The following is a 24,949-nucleotide window of genomic DNA, read 5'->3' as shown; positions in this document are numbered from 1 at the left end:
AGGGAAAATGGCTAATTGGGCCCAATTTGGTCATTTTCACTTTAGGGGTGTACTCACTTTTGTTGCCAGCGGTTTAGACATTAATGGCTGTGTGTTGAGTTATTTTGAGGGGGATAGCAAATTGACACTGTTAGCGCCCTTTCACACGGAGCGGATCTGTATTGATCCGCCCTGTGTGTGTCCGTCTGCTCAGCGGGGATCATCCGTAAATCCCGGCGGACAGGGCGGTCCCCGCACACTGTGCAGAGACCGCCCTGTCTTTCCTCCGCTCTCCCATATGGGGAATCGAATGACTACGGACCGTGTGTCCGTATTCATCCGATCCGTTCCGCCAGACGGAAGAAAAATAGGGTTTTCTTCCGTCTGAAAAAGCGGATCTTTGCAGAGGCGGATGTTTGTGGACGTTGGCGGATGCTCAATCCGCTAACGTCTGCAATCCCATAGGGAAGCATTACAAGTCCGTAAACGGACTTGTAATAAACGGACCGTTTGTCCGCCCGTGTGAAAGGGCCCTTATACAAGCTGTACACTCACTACTTTACATTGTAGCAAAGTGTCATTTCTTCAGTGTTGTCACATGAAAAGATGAATGAAATATTCACATAAATGTGAGGGGTGTACTCACTTTTGTGAGATACATACAGTATCTCACAAAAGTGAGTACACCCCTCACATTTATGTGAATATTTTATTATATCTTTTCTTACCTTTATAGCAGTATAGAGAAAGCATTGCTGGCCTTAGTGATGAATTACCGCTGGGAAGAAGTAATTGGAAAGAGGCTGCGGTAAAAGTCAGAGACCTGGTGAAAGTCCGAATTTGTTTCGGTAAATGTATATTAATCTCGATTTAAGTTAAGGGGTTGTAAAGGTTTGTTTTTTATTTTTTAAATAGGTTCCTTTTAAGCTAGTGCATTGTTGGTTCATTTACCTTTTCTTTCGATTTCCCTTCTAAAGGTTTTTTTTTGTCTGAATTTCTCACTTCCTGTTCCTCCTCAGTAAGCTGACTAACCCCCATGAGGAGAAACAGGAAATGAGAAATTCAGACAAAGAAAAAAACATTTTAGAAGGGAAATTGAAGGAAAAGGTAAGTGAACTAACAATGCACTAGCTTAAAGGAACGTATTTAGAAAATAAAAAACAAACCTTTACAACCCCTTTAAATAAAATGATTTTGGCACAACATCTGTGAATCTTGTATTCAACCAACGGGTTACTGAATAATTTTATTGGCCTTTATTGGCCTTGCTGACTTTTACGAAAGTCTTGTTCCTTTTTTATAAACCATTATTTTATACAGTATTTTATTGTTGCAGTTTATTTCCAAGGCACAAAGTACGCTAATAAACACACATTTCCACCAACTCCTGTTTTACCTCTAGAGGCTCTTCTGTCTGTAGCGGATTTGTGTATTTTTCTCTAATCCTTGATGATGTGATGAATCCCTGGAAATGATATTGTGATGTGAGAAATGTTGTTGTCGTGCTGTATCGGTGCTCGCTTTCATTTAGCAGCACTATTCATCCCAGTTTAGTAGTAAGCTGATTTGTAGCACAGTGAATGGCTGGAAGCACATGGTGGTGTATGTTCAGTCTCTGGCACACTCATTGGTGTACTTGGAGGTCTTCTAACGTTCTATCCTCTCATTTAGATTCCCACCGGACAACAGAAGCTTCCAGGAGCCTCGCCTTCCCACACACTACCTCACCCACCCAGCCCACAGCTGCAGGCCTCGGCCTCCCACCATTCACAGATGCAGTCCCCCCACCAGTCACGTCCTCCTTCTCGGCCACCCTCTCGTCCCCATTCTCGGCCTCCATCCCAACCTCAGAGTATCCCTCGCCCTCCCTCCGAGCCCCTCTCCCGATCCTGCACTCCTCAAATGCAAAGTCTGTTCGTCATTCAGAACCAAATCTCTTCACCTCACGGTTCTTCCCAGCACCCTCATCGTCCTCCTTCTCAGCCTCAGGTACAGACACCTTTCCAGTCTCATCAGTCAATGTCTGCTGAGATGCAGCAAACCCTCTCGTCCCCTCAGCAACATATTCAGCTTCAAGTACAGCTGAGCTCTTCCCAGTCAGAAAATCGAACAGGTATGCCAATTTCCCTTCAGGCCACGCCACCCACCTCCGATTCCTCCCAGACCCACTCATTCCCTGTGCAGTTCCAGACTCAGTCATCTATTAAACCCCAGGGCCCCACCCAATCCATTCACATAACATCGGATCAGCAACGTACCTATCAGATGACCCCCAGCCAGTTCCAGGCTTTGGCCATGTCCAGCACCCTGCCACAGCAGAAACAGCTGTTGGAGAGGTATCAGCAGGTGAGAACTTTGGATTTTATGTGAACGTTTTGTCCTACTTAAAGTGCATCTGTGCCCAGACCATGGGTATGCAATTAGCGGACCTCCGGCTGTTGCAGAACTACACATCCCATGAGGCATTGTAACATACTGACATTTACAGACATGACTAGGCATGATGGGAATTGTAGTTCCTGAACAACTGGAGGGCCGTAGTTTGAAGACCCATGCCATAGACCATGGGTATGCAATTAGTGGACCTCCAGCTGTTGCAGAACTACAAGTCCCATGAGGCATAGCAAGGCATGACACCCAGAGGCATGATGGGATTTGTAGTTTTGCTAGAGGTCCGCTAATTGCATATCCCTGCCATAGACATTTAACAACTTGCATATTCATAACAACCAGCAGACACGCTTTAAAAAAAACACCTCCAACATCCTTTTTTTCATATTTTTTGTTTATTTTATTTTATTTTCAAATTATAGGACAGTCATTCCATTTGATCTGATACATCGAGTAGTTAACACAATTGTATACAAATTAAAATATATAGCATCAGTCCAAATTAATGTGTGTAATATATATATATATATATACTGCTAGACAGAGCAACCATTACCTCCACCATCTTTAGCTGCTTTTAATGTGCTAAGATCCCAACAAAGACTCTAAAGCAGGGATATGCAATTAGCGGACCTCCAACTGTTACAGAACTACAAGTCCCATGAGGCAAAGCAAGACTCTAAAAGCCACAAGCATGACACCCAGAGGCAAAGACATGATGGGATTTGTAGTTTTGCAACAGCTGGAGTTGCATGGGCACTGCTCCTCCCAACGCACAACAGCGTCTGCTAATTGCATATCCATGCGCTAAAGCGTCTGCATTGTACACTTTGAAAATTGATTTCTCCACAATGCTTACAGATACAGAGATGAATAAGTGTTTCCTTTTGCTGCTTGTTCAGAATATTGAAATACTTTAGTGTGCATGATCTGGGAAATGTTTTAGCTGTAGTTGACTTATGAAGGGTTGGTTCACCATTTAATGACCCTTTCCAAAAGATCCTACCCATTATAGCTTCCTCAGTGTATTAATTTACAGTCCTCAGTTTTGTAAAAGAATGCATACATTTTAGGCTGCTTATTCCATTGCACTCCTCTCTGTCCTGCAAATGGCCGGACATGTCGAAATTTGGATGTGCTACCTTTACAATTCACAAATGAGTTTAGTATTCTGCAGAGTGAACAGGGAAGAGACTGTGCATGCTTGGGTAGGGAACGAGTGGGGGACTCGTTTGTGAGTTTTTAGGGACACATGTCCAATGCTTGGTATATCACTACTTCTACATTTATACTTTCCTGGGTCTTGATAGTACCCCATCTTTTAGACTTGGCCAGCGCGGGAATATCTTTTTATTACTTGGTATATCCTGCCATCTGCAGGACGGAGAGGGAAGGGCAATGGAATAAGCAGCTTGCTAAAGATGGATCGAATCTCAGCTGGTTCAGCAGGGACTGGCCGAGATTGGAGGACTGCATATTTATGTACTGAGGAAGCTAATACATGGGGATTTTTTTGGGCAAATATCGTTAAAGGTGAACTAACCCTTTAAGCCACACCCACTTTTTAGGTTTCTTGTAGTAGGCAAACATGGTGCAGGGGGTGGTGACAAAACGACATCCAGTCAGTTTATATTTTACTGATGACTTCAGTAGTCCTAAGGCTTACTGACTGTTGGTAGCTGCACTTTGCACAGATACAGTAAATACACTCACAAAAGTCTTACTCAACACAGCAGTGCAAAGAGACTAGGCTGTAGTTGGATGTTCTGAATTTAGGACATTTTTCCTTGCTAAATTACTAAAGTTTACCTTTATTATGCCCCCTATCCTAGATGCAACAGCAGGGTCTGATGATACAAGCTCATCAGCAAGCTCAGCAGCAACAAGGGGGCGCCCAAAACTCCCCTGCTCTCGCTGGACAGTACAATGCTCAGTCGTCTTCAGTGTTGATCAGTGGACAGGGGCAGCAAGTGCAAACGCAAGCTTCTCTGCATGGGCACTCCCCTGGCCAGGTGTTGGTACAACAAACTGCTGTGGGACACGGTGATATGACAAAGATGCAGACGGGAGCCATCAACCAGGCGGCTCAGCTTTCAACACTACTCCAGCAACAGCAGCAGCAGCAGGCATCAGTTCTAATGAAGACTGCTGGTAAGTAGGCTGGATTTGTATTATGTGGAAGGATCTATGTCTTTGCTATAAGCCAAGGTTATTTATTAATTGGAAAAAGCAATGACGCTTATTAACTTTGGCAATCCAAGGCTGCGAAGGTTCTGATTTTATTATTTTTTTTTGTCATGGTAGAACTAGTAAAAGTTGGTCACATTCAACTGGACTTGTTCTGTATTACTGAAGAGGGTTTATGACGACTCAAAGTAGCTCAGCTCTGAGTGACAGGAACATACCCCAGTATTTATAGTCCTACACATATCTCAGGCACCTTTAATGCATCTGCTTCAAATCATTACCAGAACAAGTCAAGTTGAATGGGACTATCTACTTCCTAAGTAGCACTGTTAATATTCAGTCGCCCTTGAAAACTATTCTGATTGCTCTTTCACTGTAAACCCACAGCTCTGCTTTTGGTCCGATTTTTAAAAATGGTACACGGCAGCCAATTTTAGTAAGTCATCGGCCTATCTGGTGGGTAGTCCACGGTCTTGTGATAACCCAGGGTTTGGTATGGTGGACTCTTCCTAGATCTGGTGTCTCCAAAATGTGTCCCTTTTGTCTTTTATCCAGGCCTTTGGGGCACTATCCCTTTCACTGATGCAAGGCGCTATTCCTTCCACTGATACAAGGCGCTATTCCTTCCACTGACACCAAAGACGGGGCACTACTTATCCCACTGACACCAACAATGGGGTACTATTCCGTCCACTGACCCCAGAAATCAGGAACAAATTCTCCCCATGGACACTAATGATGGGTCACTATTTTCCCCATGGACACAAATGATGGGTCACTATTTTCCCCATGGACACCAATGATGGGTCACTATTTTCCCCATGGACACCAATGATGGGTCACTATTCTCCCCATGGAAACCGATGATGGGTCACTATTCTCCCCATGGACACCAATGATGGGTCACTATTCTCCCCATGGACACCAACAACAACAATGTGGCACTATTCCTTCCACTGACACCAAAGGTGGGAAACAAATTTTCCCGCTGACACCTCCAATGGGGCACCATTCCTTCCACTGACACCAGTGATTGGACACTGTTCCTCCGACTCACACCAACCATGGGGCACTGTTCCTCCTTCATTCCTACTGACCCCAACCATGAAGCGGTATCCCTGCCCCTCAAATCCCATAACCAAGATGGGGAAATGTTTACTCCCACTGAAGCAAGGACATTGTTTTCTACTCCCACTGGCCACAGTCTGCCCACTCTAAGGTCCAAAGGACAGTACACTGGCCCTTTGTTTAGGAAGTTTGGAGACCCCTGACCTAGATGATGGGGTAGTGGCATACAAAGTCCTTTTATTGGGCTGTAATGTGAAAGTGTTATTTACACTACTTTGCACAGATAGAACCTTATAGACTTACTGTATATTACATGAGTTGGAGTGATGCAATATGTTTAAATTGCAGAGATGCTGAGGTTACATTCTGAGCTGTGTAATGTAGGATATGAGACTTAACACCTAAAATAGGTTGGGGGTGATTCACGCCAGCAGCCATGCTGCAGACGCTGTTGTGCGTTGGGAGGAACAGTGCCTATGCAACTCATACAGCACAACATGCAATTTACTTGAAATTTCACAAGTGTCACTGGATTTCAGTGACATGAACTGACGCCATAGCATACCAAGTAAATAGCTTGGTCATTGTGCTATGGACTGTGTTGCCCAGGCGGCCCAGTACAAATAGTGTGAATGGGCCGTTAAGATTAATTTCAATTATCCATTCATGTAAAGATCCAATTCCTGTTAATTTTTCATCTGCCTGTGATTTGGGTGTTAAAAGTGAACACAGCTAAAATGTATTGAGGAAAGATTCTCAACTCCCCTTTTAGTAAATCAGTCTAACTTTATCATTGATGCACGTGACGGCGCATAATGCTTGCGATGCATTAAGATAAAGCCTTCTGCATGCAGCAGCCCGCATAATACTTACCTGAGCCCCTTCTCAATCCAGCGACGTTACACGAGAGATTCGGCTGTTCGGGGCTCTCCCTCCTCATTGGCTGAGACAGCAGCAAAGCACCATTGTATCCCACTGCTGTCAATCAGTCAGTGAGCCTATGAGGAAAGCGAGGAGGTGGTGGCGGGCCACAGCTCTGTGTCTGAACGGGGATACAGAGTAGCGGCTCATCTCAGGTGCCCATATAGCAAGCTGCTTGCTGTGGGGTCACTCAACGTGAGGTGGAGGAGCCAGGAGTGCCGGCAAGGGACCTGAATAGAGGAGGATCTGGTCTGCTCTGTGCAGAACCACTACATAAAGCAGACAAGTATGACGTTTATTATTTTTAACAAAAAAAAAAAAAATGTTTGGCAGATTTTAAGAGTATTAAGCTAGGGCGTATTGTGAGTTTTGGATTTGTCCTGTACCAATGTTTGCAGACAGCTTAAAGAGGAAGTAAACCCTTGATAAAAAAAAAATCTTCTCCCTCCCCTGCAAAGTAAAGGCATAATGTGCTAGTATGTATTGCATACTTGCACATTATGTGACCCTTGCCTGCAAATAAAGCCTGCGCCATCCCCGCTGCAGGCCGCATCCATCTTTGCCCCTTTTCCTTCTGGGGCCGCAGACTCCGGCTCATGACTGGCTGGAGCCACGTTACGTCACTCCCGTGCATGCATGCTGGAGCTGCCAGTCACAGCTCTTGCTGCTGAAGAAATGGCACGGGTGCCTGTTTCTTCAGCGCACATGCATAAATATCGCCTAAATGGTGCACGTTTAGGAGATATTTACAGTAACTATAGGTAAGCCTAGAGTAAGGCTCATCTATAGGTACAAAGTGTAAATAGAGGTTTACAACCTCTTTAAAGCCCAACTGACTTTAGTTTAACCAGTTTCTGCCCAGCCTATAGCAATTTGACGGCTGAGCGGGACTTTTGTCTTTCTGGGTGAACGTCATATGTGTCCCTGACACAGCCAATGACTGATCAGTGTACCGATCTGCTTTCGGTACCATGTGATCTCTGTGACTATTCGCAGCAGATCACATGACAATTATGAGCAATAAATGGCTTCCTTTCATGCCCTTCATTGTTATAATTGATTTGTTGGCTGCGATTGGTCACAGTGATTACATGGTGCAGACAAGGCCAACCACAGCCCATCTGTACCATGTAATTGGCTGTGGCTAATCACAACAAATCAAACTGAATGCATTAATTTCATTCAGTAAAATTCTTGCTTATAGCAATACAATTCACTTGCATCCATAATGCATAAAAAAAAAAAATCCTGATCACTTCCCCAGAGTAGTGCAGTGTTTCTATAGTAACATATTTTATACGAAAAAATTGAAAAGAAAGTAGTAGTTTTTTTTTTTTTTTATGTACTCTCCCTAATCACCGCTGTACTACACTGATGACGGTATTTAAAAAACAAAATATTGAAACTTCCAAAAACTCGCCATGCCTCTTACTAAATACCTTGAACTGTCTACTTTCCAAAAAGGGGTAATTTTGGGGGTATTTTGTGCTGACCTGGCATTTTTGGGCCTCTGGAAGTGATAGGCCGTCGGCACATCAGGAATGATCACTTCTCAGATATTTACCATAGTTTGTGGGCTCTATAACTTCCCTACAGACTAAATAATAATCACTGATTTGGGTTATTTTTGCCAAAGAAATGTAGCAGAATACATTTTGGGCTAAATTTATGAAGCACATTTTTTTGCAAAAACAAAGAAAAACAGGTTTTCTTTTTTTTTACTCAAATTTTTATATTTCTTTCTTTAGCAACAAAAATAAAAAACTCATGGTGATTAGAAAACCCCTAAAAGAAAGCTGTAGTTTTGTGAACAAAATTATAAAAATTTCATATGGGTACAGTTGTAGCATGACCACGCAATTTTCATTCAAAGTACGACAGCGCTGAAAATGGGCCTGGGCAGAAAGGGGGGTAAAAATGCCAGACATTGAAATAGTTAAATACAGTACATTCCAGGTACATTAAAATAAAACCTTTGCAAAGTCTTATGCCCCGTACACCGACAGCAAAAGTCCGATGTGAACGGAAATGTCCGACTGTGTGTAGGCTCCATCTGACTTTTGCTGTCTGAATTTCTGCCAACAAAAGATTGAGAGCTGGTTCTCAAATTTTCAGACGGAAAAAACCCTATCGGAAAATACAATCGTCTGTAGCAATTCCGACGCATGCTCGGAAGCATTGAACTTCATTTTCTCGGCTCCTCGCAGTGTTGTACATCACCGCGTTCTTGACAGTGTGTATGCAAGCCAAGCTTGAGCGGAATTCCGTCGGAAAAACCATCCAAGGTTTTTACGATGGAAAATCCAATCGTGTGTACACAGCATTAGTTTGCTTTCTCTAAAAATTAGCCACAGCCTTGGTAGAAAAGCCTTTGCCCTGCCAGCATGCATGGTTTTGGAAAGCGGTGATCTCTTTTGTAAATGTTTGTTGCTCTCGCTACGGAGTCGCAGCTCTCCAATCAGCGAGGAGCATGAACAAGACCACTGCTTCCACACAGAAAGCAAAGGTACAGCTGCTGGAAGCCTACAGGGTTTATTACTCAGGCTGTGACTGCCTTGGAAACAAAACACATTCTAAGGCCCCTTTAACACTTGTGTGTCTTGTCCGGCGACTTGGGAGTGCAAAGTCGCATGACAAGTCGTACCCCATGATTTACGATGTGTACTATTCATGTCTGTGCGACTTCAAGTCGTAGCGACTTCAGAGTAGTCCCTGCACTACTTTGGTCCGACTTTGATGCGACTTGAGGTCCTTTAGACATCAAGATTACACAGGCATTGCTTCAAGTCGGTCAAAGTCGTGGGATTTTCAGGTCGCACAAGTGTGAAAGGAGCTTAAGATTTTGCATGCTTTTTTTTTTTTTTTAAAGCTTATTTTAACTAACATTTCAATTGAGCGTTTAAAAATGCCCATGTTTGCATCTACATTCTATAATCGCAATGCAAGTGTAGAATATGGCCTCTTGAAGGGGAAAGAGCCTCCTGTTTTGTGGATCCCCTCGCCGCTCAGAACAGATGTATAAGGTCTCTTAAGAGGCCATCTCACCCCTGCCTGCTTTGGGCTGCACTTGTCAGTTTTGCTGAGTAAAGTCCTATTGAGATGCTGTGTACTGTGCTCGGCAAAAGGGCTAAGTGTACATGGACACGGCGGGAGGAGGACTGTATGCCTCAATGAACAGTAGGTGAAGGAGATGTCCTGATCGCGGCCCTAACGCACATAGGGGGGTGCACACAGCTGTTTATGCCTGATGTTATAAGCAAGCACACAAAAAAAAAGAAGGTTTGTGGACACCCTTTATCTTTCGAATCCCATGTCTGAATCCGAAAACAATTCTGATCTCTTAATCCATTAAGAGTGTTCCTTCTTTCTTTTGCATCAATGTGTCATTTCTAATAATGCATTGGTGGGGACAGACACAGCATAGACCCAAAGTAAAGTGTATGTACAACTGAAAATGTAAACCTAAAAATAAACTAAAAATACTTTAGTCCATTGCATAAAGTGCTTTTTTTTTTTTTTTTTTTTTTTTATATTTTATTACATTTTATAATTGTCAACAAAATTCCAGTAACAGAGCATGTAAAGTGCTTTTTAATGTTTATGATGTATTTTTTATTTGTGTGGATGTACGTGAATCAAAAATACCTGGTGATCTGTTGGGTCTCCTATGTGTTCAACAGCTCCCTGCTCTTTTTTTCATAAGTTCATACCCCTGATTGCACTGGAAGACATGGGCAGAGCATCTCCCATAGGGAACAGTAGGATGCCATTTAAGTGCATGGCAAGCTTGCTGATTTGTAGTCAGACTTTGACATCACATAATGACATGCCCATACTCCAGCCCTCCATGTACTGATTGACTCCCATTCAGAGTCTGATGCCGCGTACACACGATCATTTTTTGGGTTGTAAAAAATTACGTTTTTCAGGCTCTAGAAAAAACTGTTTTTTTTCAACCCGATCATTAAAACGGCCTTGCCTACACACGATCGTGAAAAAAAAAATGCTCTAGCAAAGCGCGGTGACGTACAACGCGTACGACGGCACTATAAAGGGGAAGTTCCATTCAGATGACGCCACCCTTGGGGCTGCTTTAGCTGATTTCATGTTAGTAAAAGACGATTTGCGCTTTTCAGTCTGTTACAGCGTGATGAATGTGCTTACTCCATTCCGAACGGTAGTTTTACCAGAACGAGCGCTCCCGTCTCATAACTTCTGAGCATGCACGGATTTTTCACATCGTTAAAGCCCACACACGACCATTTTTTACAACCTTTAAAATGACAATGTTAAAAATGTCGTTAAAAAAAAGAGCATGTTCGAATTTTTTTGCCTGTTTTTCGGGACCCGAAAAAAGCTCTGAAGCCCACACACGCTCGTTTTTAATGACATAAAAAGTCATTTTTTACAACCCGAAAAATGATCGTGTGTACGCGGCATTACTGTCTAGTGCAAGTACAAGCAGTCTTCGCCCCGACCTCTTGGCGCCCCAGCACACTGTGCTCGCTTTAGAACTTGGGCAAAAAAAAGGTATTTGCAATTTTATTTATGCTGTTTCTTCAGTGCGCATGTGCCGATGACGTCGAAAAGAGATCTTTTTAGCTCTTATTGATGCGGCGCACCCCACTCTAGAAATGGAGGGTCAGCCTGTTTATTTTACCAGTGCTATGTCCAGTCTTGCATCATAAGACCACAAATACTTTCCTCTTGCACCTGCTTGTTCAAGTCTTCCGCTAAAAAGATTGGAAGCTCCCTTATAACATGTATATTTCCTTATAATGTTTACTAGCCTCGTGTCGATTTGAGGATGACCTTTTAAAGCAGTGATATAACTCAGGGGGCCAGTTTACGGTCCCTCAGACTTTAGGGGAGGTGGACTGTGGCCATTGGGAGTAGAAAAGGTTTTGACATCAGTGGGATTAAAGAATGCCCCTTATTGGTGTCCATGGGAGGAATTGTGCCCAATCACTGGTGTCATTGGGCTTAATTGTTGGTGTTACTGCGAGGAATTGTGCCCCATCGTTGGGTGTCAATAGGCTCAATTGTTGGTGTCATTGGGAGGAATTGTGCCCCATCATTTGTGTAGTTTTGCTCAATTGTTAGTGTTATTGGAAGGAATCATGCCCCTTCACTGGTCTCAGCAGGGGGAATTTAGTTGGTATCCGTGGATGAACTGGTGCACCAAGGGCCGGATAAAAGCAAGAAAAGGGCCGCATCTGGCCCCCAGGCCACAGTATTGGAGACCACTGTTCTAACTGCTCTATGGAGCCAGCGGTGTTCCACCCACTTTAAGGACCCCTCACCCCCTTACATGCCACATTTTTGAATGTCTTTTATTTAGGTACCCATCTCCCACTTCCGCTTGGGCTGCCTAGGCGGCTCGAGTGGAAGTTCTCCCCTCCCCCTCCCTCCCTTCAATTTTCTGAGACACATCACAGGTCCCGGAAGATTGCCCAGCCCTTGGGGCGCAGCATGACTCGCGCATGCACTGTGCGCTCCCGGCTGTGAAGCCACAAGCTGTCACAGCTGGGTGCCCACACTTGTAATGCCGAGGAGAGGGAGAGGAGTGAGGGTTCGGGCAGCCGCATAGCTGGACTGTGGGACAGGTGAGTTTGTCTGTTTATTAAAAGTCAGCAACTACACTTTTTGTAGCGGCTGACTTATAATAAACACAAAAATGTCTGGAACTTCGCTTTACAAAGCAATTAACATATGGGCGGAAGAAGAAATCTAAGGAACAGATTCTTAAGTCTTCTTAAGTCTCCTCTTTCCTGTCTATTAAAGGGGAGTTCCGCCTAAAAAAAAAAATGAGTCAGTAGCTACAAATACTGCAGCTGCTTACTATTAAAATAAGAACACTTGCCTGCCAGGGCGCACGCAATGTCCGAAGCCGACCTATCCCTCGGCTCCGGGTGGAGGTGTCGGCATCTTAAGTAAGGGAATCGGTAAGTAAAGCCTTGCGGCTTCACAGCCTGGTTCCCTACTGCTCATGCGCAAGTCCCCCTGTGCTTTCTGAGTGGTCCCTGCTGTCTTCTGGAGCTGTGTCTACCAGAAGACAGCGGGTGGTGGGTGTAGGAGGGGCCTGACATGGTGTAGATCGGCAAGAATGTTGTGGCGATATTTCGTCAGAAGTGGGAGAAAATGACTGTATTAGACAGGCATCTGCTCCCCCCTCCCCCTGAAAGGTGCCCAATGTGACACCCAAGGGTGGCGAAGAATACGGGACAGGGAACGTTCCATTTTTGGGTGGAACTCCGCTTTAAGAAACTCTCATTTATTTATTTTTCTCTCCTTTTGCACCATCCATGTCCAGACTCTCCAAGCTTGGCTTCCCAGTGCATGTGCAAGTTCTTGGGCTCCACCTAAGCTAAATTCCCTGACCTGCTTCCCTCCATTTACCATAGGGTAACCTTTGCAGACACCTGGGATAGCTTTGGTTCAGGAGGTGGTTTCTACATACATACTAGTGTTTTTTTCATTTTTTTTTTTTTCACCTCTTTGTTTCACTGCACAGATTAGCTAGTAGATTTCTACTAAACCCTTGCAGATCTTTTGGATTAAGGGGCCATTCTCCCCGTTTCTGTGGCAAAACCATTTCAGGGATTTTACTCCAATCTGTTTACTGTGCCTGAACCCAAAGGGGGCCATATCTGCCCAATCTTGGATCATTCAAGCTCAGAGATTGCAGGTGGAATCTGCCAGCTTGGTGTTTTGCCTCCCTTCACCAGGCAGATTTTTTGGACTTTTGTGGATGTCAAGGATGCATGCCTGCGTGCCCCCTTCTTTCCAGTGTATCAACTTTTTTTTGCACTTTGCTGTATGACTCCTGTAGTTCAAATTTGCTGCTGTGCCATTTCACCAAGATGCTGGCCCCAGTATTAGCCTTGCTATGTTCCCAGTGCATCCATATTGTTAGCTATTTAGATGGCCCCCTAATGATGAAACACTTGGGCCCCATTCACACCTGAGCATAGCGTTTTCAGGCAGAAAGTCGCACGATTTTGCAGCGTTTTTACAGTGATTTTTACCGCGATTTTGTACAGGCCAAAGGATCACCAATGTAAAAAGCAGAAAAACGCCCAAATCTGCCTAAAAAAAAAAAGAACTTGTTTGAGCTTCAGGCGTTTTAGAGCTTCTGGCTTTAGGTGTTTTGGAGTGGAGATGTGAACCATCTCCATAGAGAATAATAGATTTTTTTCCCCTCCAGCGTTTTGTAGCTTAAGGCTTCAAGCTACAAAATGCTCAGATGTAAATGGGGTCTTGGTGCAGGCTTTATCGGACATTGTGGTAATAACCATCTAGACATTACTAGGATTTGATAGATGCTAAACCTCCAGAAATTAACATATGTATTCCTGTGTCCCTCAATGGACGAGAAAGACAACGGGATTCATGTACTTGCCATAAAATCCTTTTCTTGGAGTCCATTGAGAGACACTGGTCCACCCATCTGTGTTTATGATCATGCCCTTGATACTGCTTTGTTGATTGAAAAACTGAGGCATGCTGTTAAATCGGAGGTTCTGCCAATTTTTTTTTTTTAAAAGCCAGCAGCTACAAATCCTGCAGCTGCTGACTTTTAAAATATGGACACTTACCTGTCCAGCACGCTCGCGATGTTGGCAGCCGAGGACAAGCAATCGCTCGTCCCCTGGCTGCACCAGCCGCCATCCTCGGTGAGGGAATCGGGAAGTAAAGCGTTGCGGCTTCACTGCCCGGTTCCTTACTGCGCGAGTAGCGAACAGTGTGTTTCCCAGAAAACAGCGGGGGGTGCGGGTATGGGCGTGAATGCCGCAGTAGTGTATTCCCGGAAGTGGGTGCAAATATCTTAGACAGGTATCTGCACCCCCCTCCCCCCTGAAAGGTGCCATATGTGACCCCGGAAAGGGGGGAGGGTTCTGAAAAGCAGAAGTTCCATTTTTGGGTGGAACGCCGCTTTAAATAGGAAGAGTAATCCTGGGCGGGCCTACAGTTTTTTTTGTTTTTTTTTTTTATTCCTTCTGTAGGCAACAGTATAACCCATAGGTGAATGACTTCTTGTGTCCCTCAATGGACTCCAATGAAAAGATGTTACTGTTAGTACAACATTCCCATTTTGTTTCCTTCTCATCATATATTATGCATAGTTACATAGAAGAACCTGCGTGCTGCAAGACTTATGTTTTTTTATGCGATTGTCTACAGGTGGTGCTCCTGGATCCCAAGATGTGTCTTGTTTCCCCAACACGACTGTGAAAACGTCTGTGGTGCAGGGGAAACCTGCCAATGCTGTTCCTGTGCAGACCCAGGTGAGGACCTGTTCTGACTACACAATCCTGATACCAGCAGCAATGTTTGCCTAATGGGGAATGTGAAAACATAGAGGAAAAGGAGTGTACACCTAAAGGATACATCTTTCTTATGGTTTATTCCAATTCAGGCTAAAACCGGAGTGATCAGCTCAGTGCCTACTATCAGCCTGGGAAAGGGCTCCTTGCAAATCCAAGTTGTTGGCAAAGGCATCTCTCAGATTGTACCGGCGGCCCAGAACCAGACACAGGTATGTAAACCGTCAATCATGGATGTCTTGCTTTCTATTACATCCCTCAATCTTATTTATAGGCTGAAATCAAATAACACATAAAACAAAACCAAAGAAAATTCCCAACTCACCAGTCTGCCATCAACCAACCAAATTGTCCTGTCTAACCGTTTGCGTTAAAAACAGGGGTTTCGTTTGCACACATTTTCAAATACATGCGTAAGCTGCAGAGCCACTTCACGGCACCCCAGTATTATCTGTAGTCCTTACTTTGTACATTTTTGAAAGCCTCCATAGTAGAATCAAATGGTTTACATACATTGCCCTTCCATATGCTCCTTCCAAATTACAGACCAGACTCTGAGCTGGTTTTTTTTTCTATTACTTGTGTTGGTCTTTGAGCAGTGGTTCTTTACCTGGGGTCAGTGGACCCCTAAATGGTCCGTATATGGGTTTTAGGGGGTCCATGAGGGTCAGATATAAAAAATTAACATTTACATTCACTATACAGCCCTCTCTATTGTCCCAATCAATGGCTTTTCATTGAAAGATATTTAAAGCAAAGGTTCACCCAAAAGTGAACCTCCGCTTTTCGGAACCCTCCCCCCCCTCCGGTGTCGCATTTGACACCTTTCAGGGGGGAGGGGGTGCAAATACCTGGATAAAACAGGTATTTGCCCCACTTCCGGGTATAGACTCCCGCGGGAGTCCGGCCCCTCCACATCACCCCACCGTTGTGTTCCCTACCGCATGGCTTCGGCGGGCAACTTGGACAGGTAAGTGTTCGTTTTTTAAAAGTCAGCTGCTGTATTTGTATCTGCTGACTTTAAAAAAAAAGTATTTCAAGTGATCCCCCACTTTAAGATAATGTGCCCTGCCACTGCTTATAGCGATTGCTGCTCTTGACTCTTTCTTGATCTAGTTATTGGATTTTTTTTTTTTTACCATTTAAATTTGTATCCTCATTCTTTGCACAGCCGCCATCTTGTGCCACTCCATAAGTGCTAATTCTCATTTACTTTTTCAAACTTTGCGCATGTCCTATATGTATGAGGCTATCGAATTTCAATAAAATATATATATTCATTGCATGCAAAGTTGTGTTTATGGGAATATTTCTGGAGAGGGAGTCCATAGCTTTCATCAGATTCTTAAAGGGGTTGTGACAACAAAGGTAAAGGTTCTAGAGGAAGGTAAAACGGAGGCCATGTGGAACGGCTGCTGTAATAATTCTTCAGTGATGTTTCTTATTTCTTGAATAAATAAGTTCCAGTTGTTAAAACCATAAAATATAAATTAAAGAAGGTCTTCATTCATATTCTTTGATCGATTTGTCGATCATTCTTGTTTGCAGGAGGCCTATTATGCCTAGCTATATTGTTGGCAATGAATCCCATAGGCTGCCTACTTGAACCATAAAGAATACATTGTCTGTAGAGTACACAGCTTGGCTGATTTATCCTTCCCTTTTGTCAAGTCACATCTACTGTAAATAATCACTTTCTTTACTCTAATGAGCCCCTAGTTTTTCTATCATTGGCTTAGAGCAGCCTTTTTCAGCCAGTGTGCCTGGAGGTTTATTCAGGGGTGCCTTGGCAAAAAAATTGTACCCAAGCCCGTGGGTGGATCAAGCCTACCTATCAGTTGCATAAAGCCATTAGAAACCTCTACAAACTTCTACCCGCTGGGGTCCTAGTTGTCCATTGATAAGGAGGATGCCCCTCCCCCCAGCCCCTCTTCATCAGCACTGAGAAATGTTTCTTGGGAGTGAGATTGATATCTTTTTGTCATCTGTAAAGCTGTTGTTCTCAAGCTTGTTACCTATTTATCATGTTTTCTATTTTTGTTCTGATTTTAGTTTGATAGTAAGTTTGGAACGCTGAAAAAACATCAAACACTACAGCCCAGCAAAGAAGCCTGGTAAGCATACCTTGTATTTTATACAGAGCGCTTGAGAGGTGTCCGCAGTATGTTCACCTTTGTAGACTGTGCCCGTGTGCTTTTTATTTTTTGCTGTTACTATTTTGTGCAGCAGAGGGCGCCAACAAGCTTGTCACATAGGACAAAATAGGCCAGGGGGAATAGAGGTGTTTAAATGAACTATTCTCTTTATTAAAGGAAAACTACAATGTATATTGGAAAATGTTAGCATTTTTATTTATATATATATATATATACAGGGCTTTTATACCACCTCAATACTTGGCCTATTCTGGCACGTCTCTCCTACATGTACAAAACATGCTAGAAAATTACTCAGAACCCCCAAATTTTATATATATATATATATATATATATATATATATATATATATATATATATATATATATATATATATATATTTTTTAGCAGACACCCTAGGGAATAAAATGACGGTCATTGCAACTTTTTATCTTGCACGGTATTTTTGCAATCATTTTTTAAATGCCTTTTTTTTTTTTTGGAAACAAATTGTTTCATGAATTAAAAAATAACAAAACAGTAAAGTTAGCCCATTTTTTTTTTTGTAAAATATGAAAGATGATGTTACGCCGAGTAAATAGATACCCAACGCGTCACGCTTTAAAATTGCGCACACTCATGGAATGGCGCTAAACTTCGGTACTTAAAAATCTCCATAGGCGACGCTTTGACATTTTTTACAGGTTACCAGTTTCGCGTTACAGAGGAGGTCTAGTGCTAGAATTGTTGCACACGCTGTAACGCACGCGGCGATACCTCACATATGTGGTTTGAACAGCGTTTGCATATGTGGGCGGGACTTGCGTGTGCATTCACTTCTGAGCGCGAGCTACCGGGGACAGGGGCGTTTTTTAAAAAAAAAGTGTGTGTGTGTGTGTGTGTATATATGTATATATATGTGTATATATATATATATATATATATATATATATATATATATATATATATATATATATATATATATATATATATATAATTTATTTATTTTATTTTTACTTATTTATTTTTTTTGATCACTTTTATTCCTATTACAAGCAATGTAAACATCCCTTGTAATAGGAATTGTGTGTGACAGGTCCTCTTTATGGAGAGATGCGGGGTCAATAAGACCCCACATCTCTCCTCCAGACTGGAAAGCATGAGATGATGAAATATAATTTCACCGATCTCATGCTTAGGCCCCATGCACACGAGACGCTGCTAAACTCGAGTTCAGAGGCATTTGGGCATTTTTTTCAACTGCCCCTGAACACATTTAATGTTATCCTATGTGTCCATGCACACGATCAAGTTTTTTGTCGTTTCAAAGCAGTTGGGTTCAGGGCCGTTTTTCCAAACCCAAAATTTTGGGTTCAGAAGCTTTCAGCTTTTGCGTTTTAGACGCAAATCACGGCAAAACGCCGCTAAACGCGGCACAAATAGTTTGATTCTGAGCTTGGGGAGGGTCTACAGTGTTTTGGGGATAAACGCTGACAGCCGCAAATCGCGGTAAGACGCCGCAAATCGCGGCAAAACGCCGCGCAATTCGCGGGAAAAAAAGGGGGTTTTAAATGCCGGTTTTTGCCTTTGAAAAGCTGAGATTAGAGGCGTTTGTAATAGCGTCTCGTGTGCATGGGGCCTTACTAGCCACAATCGCGGCTTTGTTTACTTCTGGGAACCCGGGCGTGACGTCATCACATCGCGCCTGGGCCTCTGACGGTCATAGAGAGGACTGGTGACCATCTGGTCACCAGTCCTCTCTATGCTTCCCATCCGGCGCCGGACGATTCTTTCTCCGGGCCCCCAATGGCACGGGAGAGCCTGTAGAAGCACCGGATCAAGCGTTGGAACTGCCGCTATGATCATTCTTATCGTGCACATGGGCTGCACCCATCATTCAGATATCACCCTACAAAGCCCAGGACGTCATATGACGTCCACCCAGGATGGTAGATCCCCTCTGTGGACGTCGTATTACTATGGCTGGGTAATGAAGTGGTTAAAGGTAATGGTGTGGTATTGCTTTGGAACGCCCCAAATGATGTGCTTCCCTAGACAGAGCATTTAATATCAACATTTAATTTAGTAATGTGGACACCTAGATGACATTTGATACTGTAATAATAACCCACCAGAGGGTGACCTCTAATTTGGTGCATCTCTGCATAGCCAGGCAGGAGACGCCATTATTTCCCATTTCAGCTTTGTAGCTTTTTGTCACCTACCTTCTCATTGGCATTGAATAAATATCACCCATTGGAATCGCTGACCCTTGGGCAAGATAAGGAAACTGTCAAGCTGACCTATAATAGTGGCGTCATTTATTGCTTCATTTATGGCATACGGGTATGAATAACAAGCCTGGCTGAAAAACATGTAAAATCTTTTATGTAAAATTCTCCATTTATTGTTTGTTATGCCCATTAACCCCTTGTTGTTTTCACAGCTTCCTGGAGCAGCTACATAAACACCAGGGCGCGGTCCTGCACCCAGATTACAAGACACCCTTCCACTCGTTTGAAGATGCCCTGCACAGACTTCTCCCTTACCACGTGTACCAGGGTCTGCTGCCCAATTCGAATGACCTAAATAAAGGTGAGACCCTTTTTTATATTTTCTGTCTGATGGCATAATAATCACTCCGTTTATAACTGCAAATATCTCATGTCTGCCTCATTAGTTCTGTGAGCTGCTAAAAAGATGTTTTGTTGGCAGGAACAACCTATCAGAGTCCTTGTTTCAGTTTCTGGTCCCAGACTGTAGGAATGACAACAGGAAGATGATTTAGTTACTCTTCAGTTTTTTTTTTCCTTTGCACTCTTTTTATTTACAACGCAAATAGACATAAAAAAATTCTCAGCACACTTACCAGCTAGCATGCAAAAAACAAAGTGACCCTGTCTACCAATTCACGTAAAAACAGAGGTCTTATTTGCACGCATTTACACATATATGTGGAATCCACAGTGCCCAACGTCAAGGCTCCTCTGTACACTGCGCTCCTAACTCCAAACTGGTGTGTGTGTGTAATATAAATATATATATATATATATAATATAATATAATATAATATAATATAATATAAATTAGTGTGTGTGTAATAGAGAGAGAAAGCTTTTTCTCTTTCTCTTTCTTTCTCTCTCTTTTTCTTTCTTTTTCTTTCTTTCTTTTTCTTTCTTTTTCTTTCTTTTTCTTTTTCTTTTTCTTTTTCTTTCTTTCTTTTTCTTTTTCTTTTTCTTTTTCTTTCTTTCTTTTTCTTTCTTTCTTTTTCTTTCTTTCTTTTTCTTTCTTTCTTTTTTTTTCTTTCTTTTTCTTTCTTTCTTTCTTTCTTTCTTTCTTTCCTTTTTTTTTCTTTCTTTCTTTCTTTCTTTCCTTTTTTTTTTTTTCTTTCTTTCTTTTGCTCTCTCTTTCTCTCTCGATATCTATGTATAGAGAGATACATTATATATCTCTACATAGATATCTAGATCTATGTGGATATATAGATATAGCATAGCAGTGGATAAATTAAGCACAGGTTTGCCTGGAGGGAGCTCACCCCCCACCCAATGGCACAGAGACACATTGGACACCCAACAAGCGCACAATGGCAGCTGAAGGCATCCAATGTGTCTCAACGCCAAATGCAGCAAATAAGCTGTACAAAAAAATGGCAACCACCTCAATTTATAACTAACCTTTGCAGTTAGGTGCACATGGAAGGGCAATGTACATCACAAACGGACAAATTTCCCAGTACACTTGCCAGCTAGCCCGCACAAAACAAAACAAAGTGACCCTGTCTAACAATTTACATTTAAAAAAAAGGGTTTCGTTGCACATATTTGCAAATATACGTGGGGGCCACAGTGGCGCCCCCTGCCCCCCCCGTGTATCATGTATGCTTTGGTGTTTCTATATATGAATGAAAAACTTTTTTTTTTCTTCTTTTTTTTTTTCTAGTGGATGACGAGTTTGAGACTGTGTCTACTCAGCTCCTGAAGCGCACTCAGGCCATGCTGAACAAGTATCGCTTGCTGCTTTTAGAAGAGTCCAGGGTGAGTATGAATGCGCTTTGACCCTCCCGTCTGTCCAGCAGAGACTGGTTCACTTGTTCATATGGAGGTTCTCTTTCTCCGAAAAATCCACCATAGAAAAGCACTTTTTCTAGAGTTTTCGCTTACTTAAAGCAGACCTGTCCATTGATGTATTCATCATTCAAATTGATGCAGGTTTTTTTTTTTTTTTTTTTGCGATTTGCCTAACAAAGTTTTCATCTGAGTTTCTGAAACGCTTCCAGCTCCATTGCCAGCTCTACCTGGGCATTTGTTCCTGTGATCTCAGCCAAAGGTAGTTATTGCTGTTCAGACCAAGCCACCGATTGACCCCCTTCACCTAAACCCCAGTGTGTGTGCCCCTTTAGCTGAGATCACACAAACAAATAGGGTGTTGGGGCCATGAATCGTGTATTCTGCAACATCGGTAAGTTTTACAAGGCTTTTTTTTAACTAGCAGTTTTTAACCACTTCAATAAAGGGCACATTCACCCCTTTCCTGCCCAGGCCAATTTTCAGCTTTCGCACTTTGACAATTGCGCGGTCATGTAACACTGTACCCAAAGTTTTTTTTTTTTTTTTCTGTTATACAATTTTACAAAGTAAATTTCCTCCTTCACTGATGAGGCTGCACTAATGATATGGCATTGGTGGGCACTGATAGGCCGCACTAATGGGCACTTATAGGTGGCAATGACATTGAGGGGCAGCACTGATTGGCATCACTAAGGCCTCATGCACACGGGACGTTATTACAGCTGCTTTTTTTTGGCTTCAGACGTTTTTTTCTAGTCAATAAACTCTCCAGCATGTTATGCTATGTGTCCATGCACACATAGACTGTTATCAACTGTTTTTTGGCTGGAAAAAAACCTCAAAACGAGTGTGTTCTGAGAGGTGTTTTTCATCAGTAACGCCTAAAAATGCTGATAAACGCTCAAACGTGTCTCACCAGAAATGTTTTACATTTTTGATCCACTGAAAAAAAAAAGAATTGCTACTGCAAAAACTGTGAAAAACTCACTGCAAAGCTACTGGCATTTTTATAACGTTTGCTGTGCATGAGGCCTTGTGAGCACTGATTGGCATCCCTGGAAGGCATCCTTGATGGGTTTGCACTGATGATCAATGCTCTGACTATCAGCGCAGCCCCCCTGTCAGGAGAGCGGTTGATCGGCTCTCCTCTAATCGTGCCTTGTCAGTGCGAATAGAAGAATGCCCCATACACACGATCGGTTTTCCTGTTGGTAAAAGTCAGATGAGAGCTTTTGGTCGGGAATCCCGACCGTGTGTGTATGCTCCATCAGACTCCATCAGAAAAAACTACTGGAAAAAGACAGAGAGCAGGATCTCTCTTTTCCCGTCGGGGAAAAAAAACTGATCGGAATTTCTGATCACGTGTACAAATCCCAACGCGCAAAATTCCTACGCATGCTCGGAAACAAATCGCTGCATGCTCAAAAGCATTGAACGTAATTTTCTTGGCTCGTCGTAGTCTTTTACATCACCATGTTCTTGGCAGTCAAAAGTTCACTGAACTTTTGTGTGACCCTGTGTATGAAAGACAGGCTTGATGAATTCCGTCGGAAAAACCATCCAACTTTTTTCAGACGGGAAAACCGATCTAGTGTACGGGGCATGCAAGCCAATAAACGGCACTGCCTGGTAACGATGTGACCAGCTGTATTTGGACATAGCTGATCACATGGTAAAGCGCTTACGTCATAGGCTGTTTACTAAGATCAGAGATGCTGTGTGTCAGAGCGACACACCGCACTACCGATCGCCGTGCTGTACCCTCATGGCTTATCCTGCTGGATGTGTCATATGACGCCCAATCAGGATAACGCAACCACCCTGCGGTCATCATTTTGCATACGGCGGGCGGGAAGTGGTTAAAGGAGGCAGGGTGGTTACATAATGTCGGATGTCTCCATTTTTGTATTCTGTAAACCAGAAGCTCTGAAAGCAGCTATTAATTAAAAAAAAATTTGTTGTTACTATATTGTACAGCAGAGGGCGCCAACAACCTTGTCTTGATGATTCCATCTGTGTAGTGTAACTATGGCCATTCACTTTGTACATTTCACCCCAATTTCAGGAGAATGAGAGAATATTTTTAAATTCAAGGAACTGATGGCTTTGCTGCAAACATGGGGGTCATCTTCAGTCATTCACTGCGTGCGGCTTAATTTAGTGCTGTGTTTTCACTGTTGTTTCTCTCCTTCTGCAGAGAGTGAGTCCTTCTGCGGAGATGGTAATGATCGACAGAATGTTTATTCAGGAGGAGAAAGTTGCGATGTCTCAGGACCGGCAGCTGGCAAAAGAGAGACCAGGTATTCCACATTCCCATCTCCAGCTTCGCCACTAGGAGGCATCTTTCTTGTGTTTAACTGCAACTCTCTTTATACATAAAACTAACTATATTATATTTTATATTTGTAATCTGAATATTTTTTATTTAATGGGAGTTGTTTATTTTTTTTTCCTCTAAACATGTTGCAGGTACAGGAAAATAACTGTTGATGTGCCAGAAATATATTATGCCTTATACCTTCCTTTTTGGCATAACGGCACAGCTCTGGCTTCATAGATAAGTTCACCTTTTGGAACATGTTGCATGTTCCACCTGTATTTAGGGTTGAACATATAACATGTTCCAGCAGCTGCAACCTCCCCACCCCCCCTCCCAGTGATATCGAGCGATCATGTTCTCCGGTCACTGTTTGAAAATAACGCAGCCGTGCGTTGCTCCACCCACCGGCGCGCCATTCGTTCACCGAGTTCTGTGAATGGAAATCTACAAGTTCCAAGCCTTTGCGGCTGTCGGCTTGTAGTTCTCAATTGACTACCACGGTGCTGTTGAACGCTCTGATAGTTGATTGTCCCTTCCTGTCAATGCTCCTAGCATTGCTTTACAGGCTCCAAGTAAAAATAATAATGCATATAAGGGAGCTGCGGTGGCTCAACGCGATTGGCACTGCGCTGACAAGCCATTCACCTCTGCAGCTATGGGTTCGGATCCCGGTCTTGGCTACATGTGAATTGAGTTTGGTGGTCTCAGCCCGGCTCCCGGTGGGTGTGCTATGCGAGGTAAGCCTGCGCTTAGTACGCCCACCCCCCTCCCACAAAAACCACCACACTTACACGCACTCGAAATTGGGTTAACATGCATGCACTTTGACCACGCGGTCTCTAAAAAGAGAGGCGAAGGACTAACTGGGCTGGTTGAGCGGGCTAGATCCTCTCACTCCCTTATAGGGAGTCCCTCTGCCCCGTTGGGCTTCAAAGCGGAGCAGGTAGGGCGGGCTGTGTGGGAGGACCCCCTCACACACCCACCATTGCCACCCGGGGCATGGAGAAAGGTGGCAGATTGCCTCTGGGTGAGGCCTGCCTACTCCCAACTCCTGCAGTCCGGCTCCTCTCTCTCGAGTACACGCACAAAATACACTTAAAAAAGTAAATAAATAATAATGCAAATTTTTTTTACCTGCAAAAAGATGTGCATTTATTATTAATGTCTCCTTTAACACGTGGTGTCAGCCCTGCCTACTTAATTTCTGATGGATTACAAAGAACACAAACTTCTGGTCATCTCCTCTTCTCTGCCAGCGCACAAGAAGGGCTCATGGAGATGAACACAAGAAAATGACCAGCTCATAAGGTTTCTGGCAAAATCAACAGGTGTTTTTTGCATTTATTTAACGGATATAACAAAACTCTTCAATGGTATATTTATCTGACCAATAGGGGCACATAAGAAAAGTTTAATGTTGGGGTTTACATACACTTGTGACCGTATTATTCCAAAGGGGCCCCCGACCAAACTATACTCGCCTTGCCATTGCCTCACTGGCATTTCTTCCTTTTGCAGTTGGGCACAGTACCCATTGGTAAATGAGAAAAA

General features: G+C 43.2%; 1 protein-coding gene across 2 annotated transcripts in view; it reads left to right on the top strand.

Moving 5' to 3' along the window:
- BICRA (BRD4 interacting chromatin remodeling complex associated protein) overlaps positions 1-24,949 on the top strand; it is a 133,044-nt gene that overhangs the window by 104,554 nt on the left and 3,541 nt on the right. For both annotated transcript variants that reach the window (XM_040323277.1, XM_040323276.1), the window contains 8 exons: positions 1,651-2,325; positions 4,203-4,521; positions 14,731-14,834; positions 14,966-15,085; positions 16,926-16,987; positions 19,455-19,603; positions 20,951-21,045; positions 23,276-23,378. In XM_040323277.1, coding sequence (XP_040179211.1) covers positions 1,651-2,325; positions 4,203-4,521; positions 14,731-14,834; positions 14,966-15,085; positions 16,926-16,987; positions 19,455-19,603; positions 20,951-21,045; positions 23,276-23,378 — 1,627 coding nt within the window. The remainder of the gene's footprint in view (positions 1-1,650; positions 2,326-4,202; positions 4,522-14,730; positions 14,835-14,965; positions 15,086-16,925; positions 16,988-19,454; positions 19,604-20,950; positions 21,046-23,275; positions 23,379-24,949) is intronic.

Source organism: Rana temporaria, chromosome 9 (genome assembly GCF_905171775.1).
Source record: "Rana temporaria chromosome 9, aRanTem1.1, whole genome shotgun sequence".
Taxonomy (NCBI): domain Eukaryota; kingdom Metazoa; phylum Chordata; class Amphibia; order Anura; family Ranidae; genus Rana; species Rana temporaria.
Note: the sequence above shows the minus strand (reverse complement) of the source record. Positions and strands in the feature narration are given on the sequence as shown.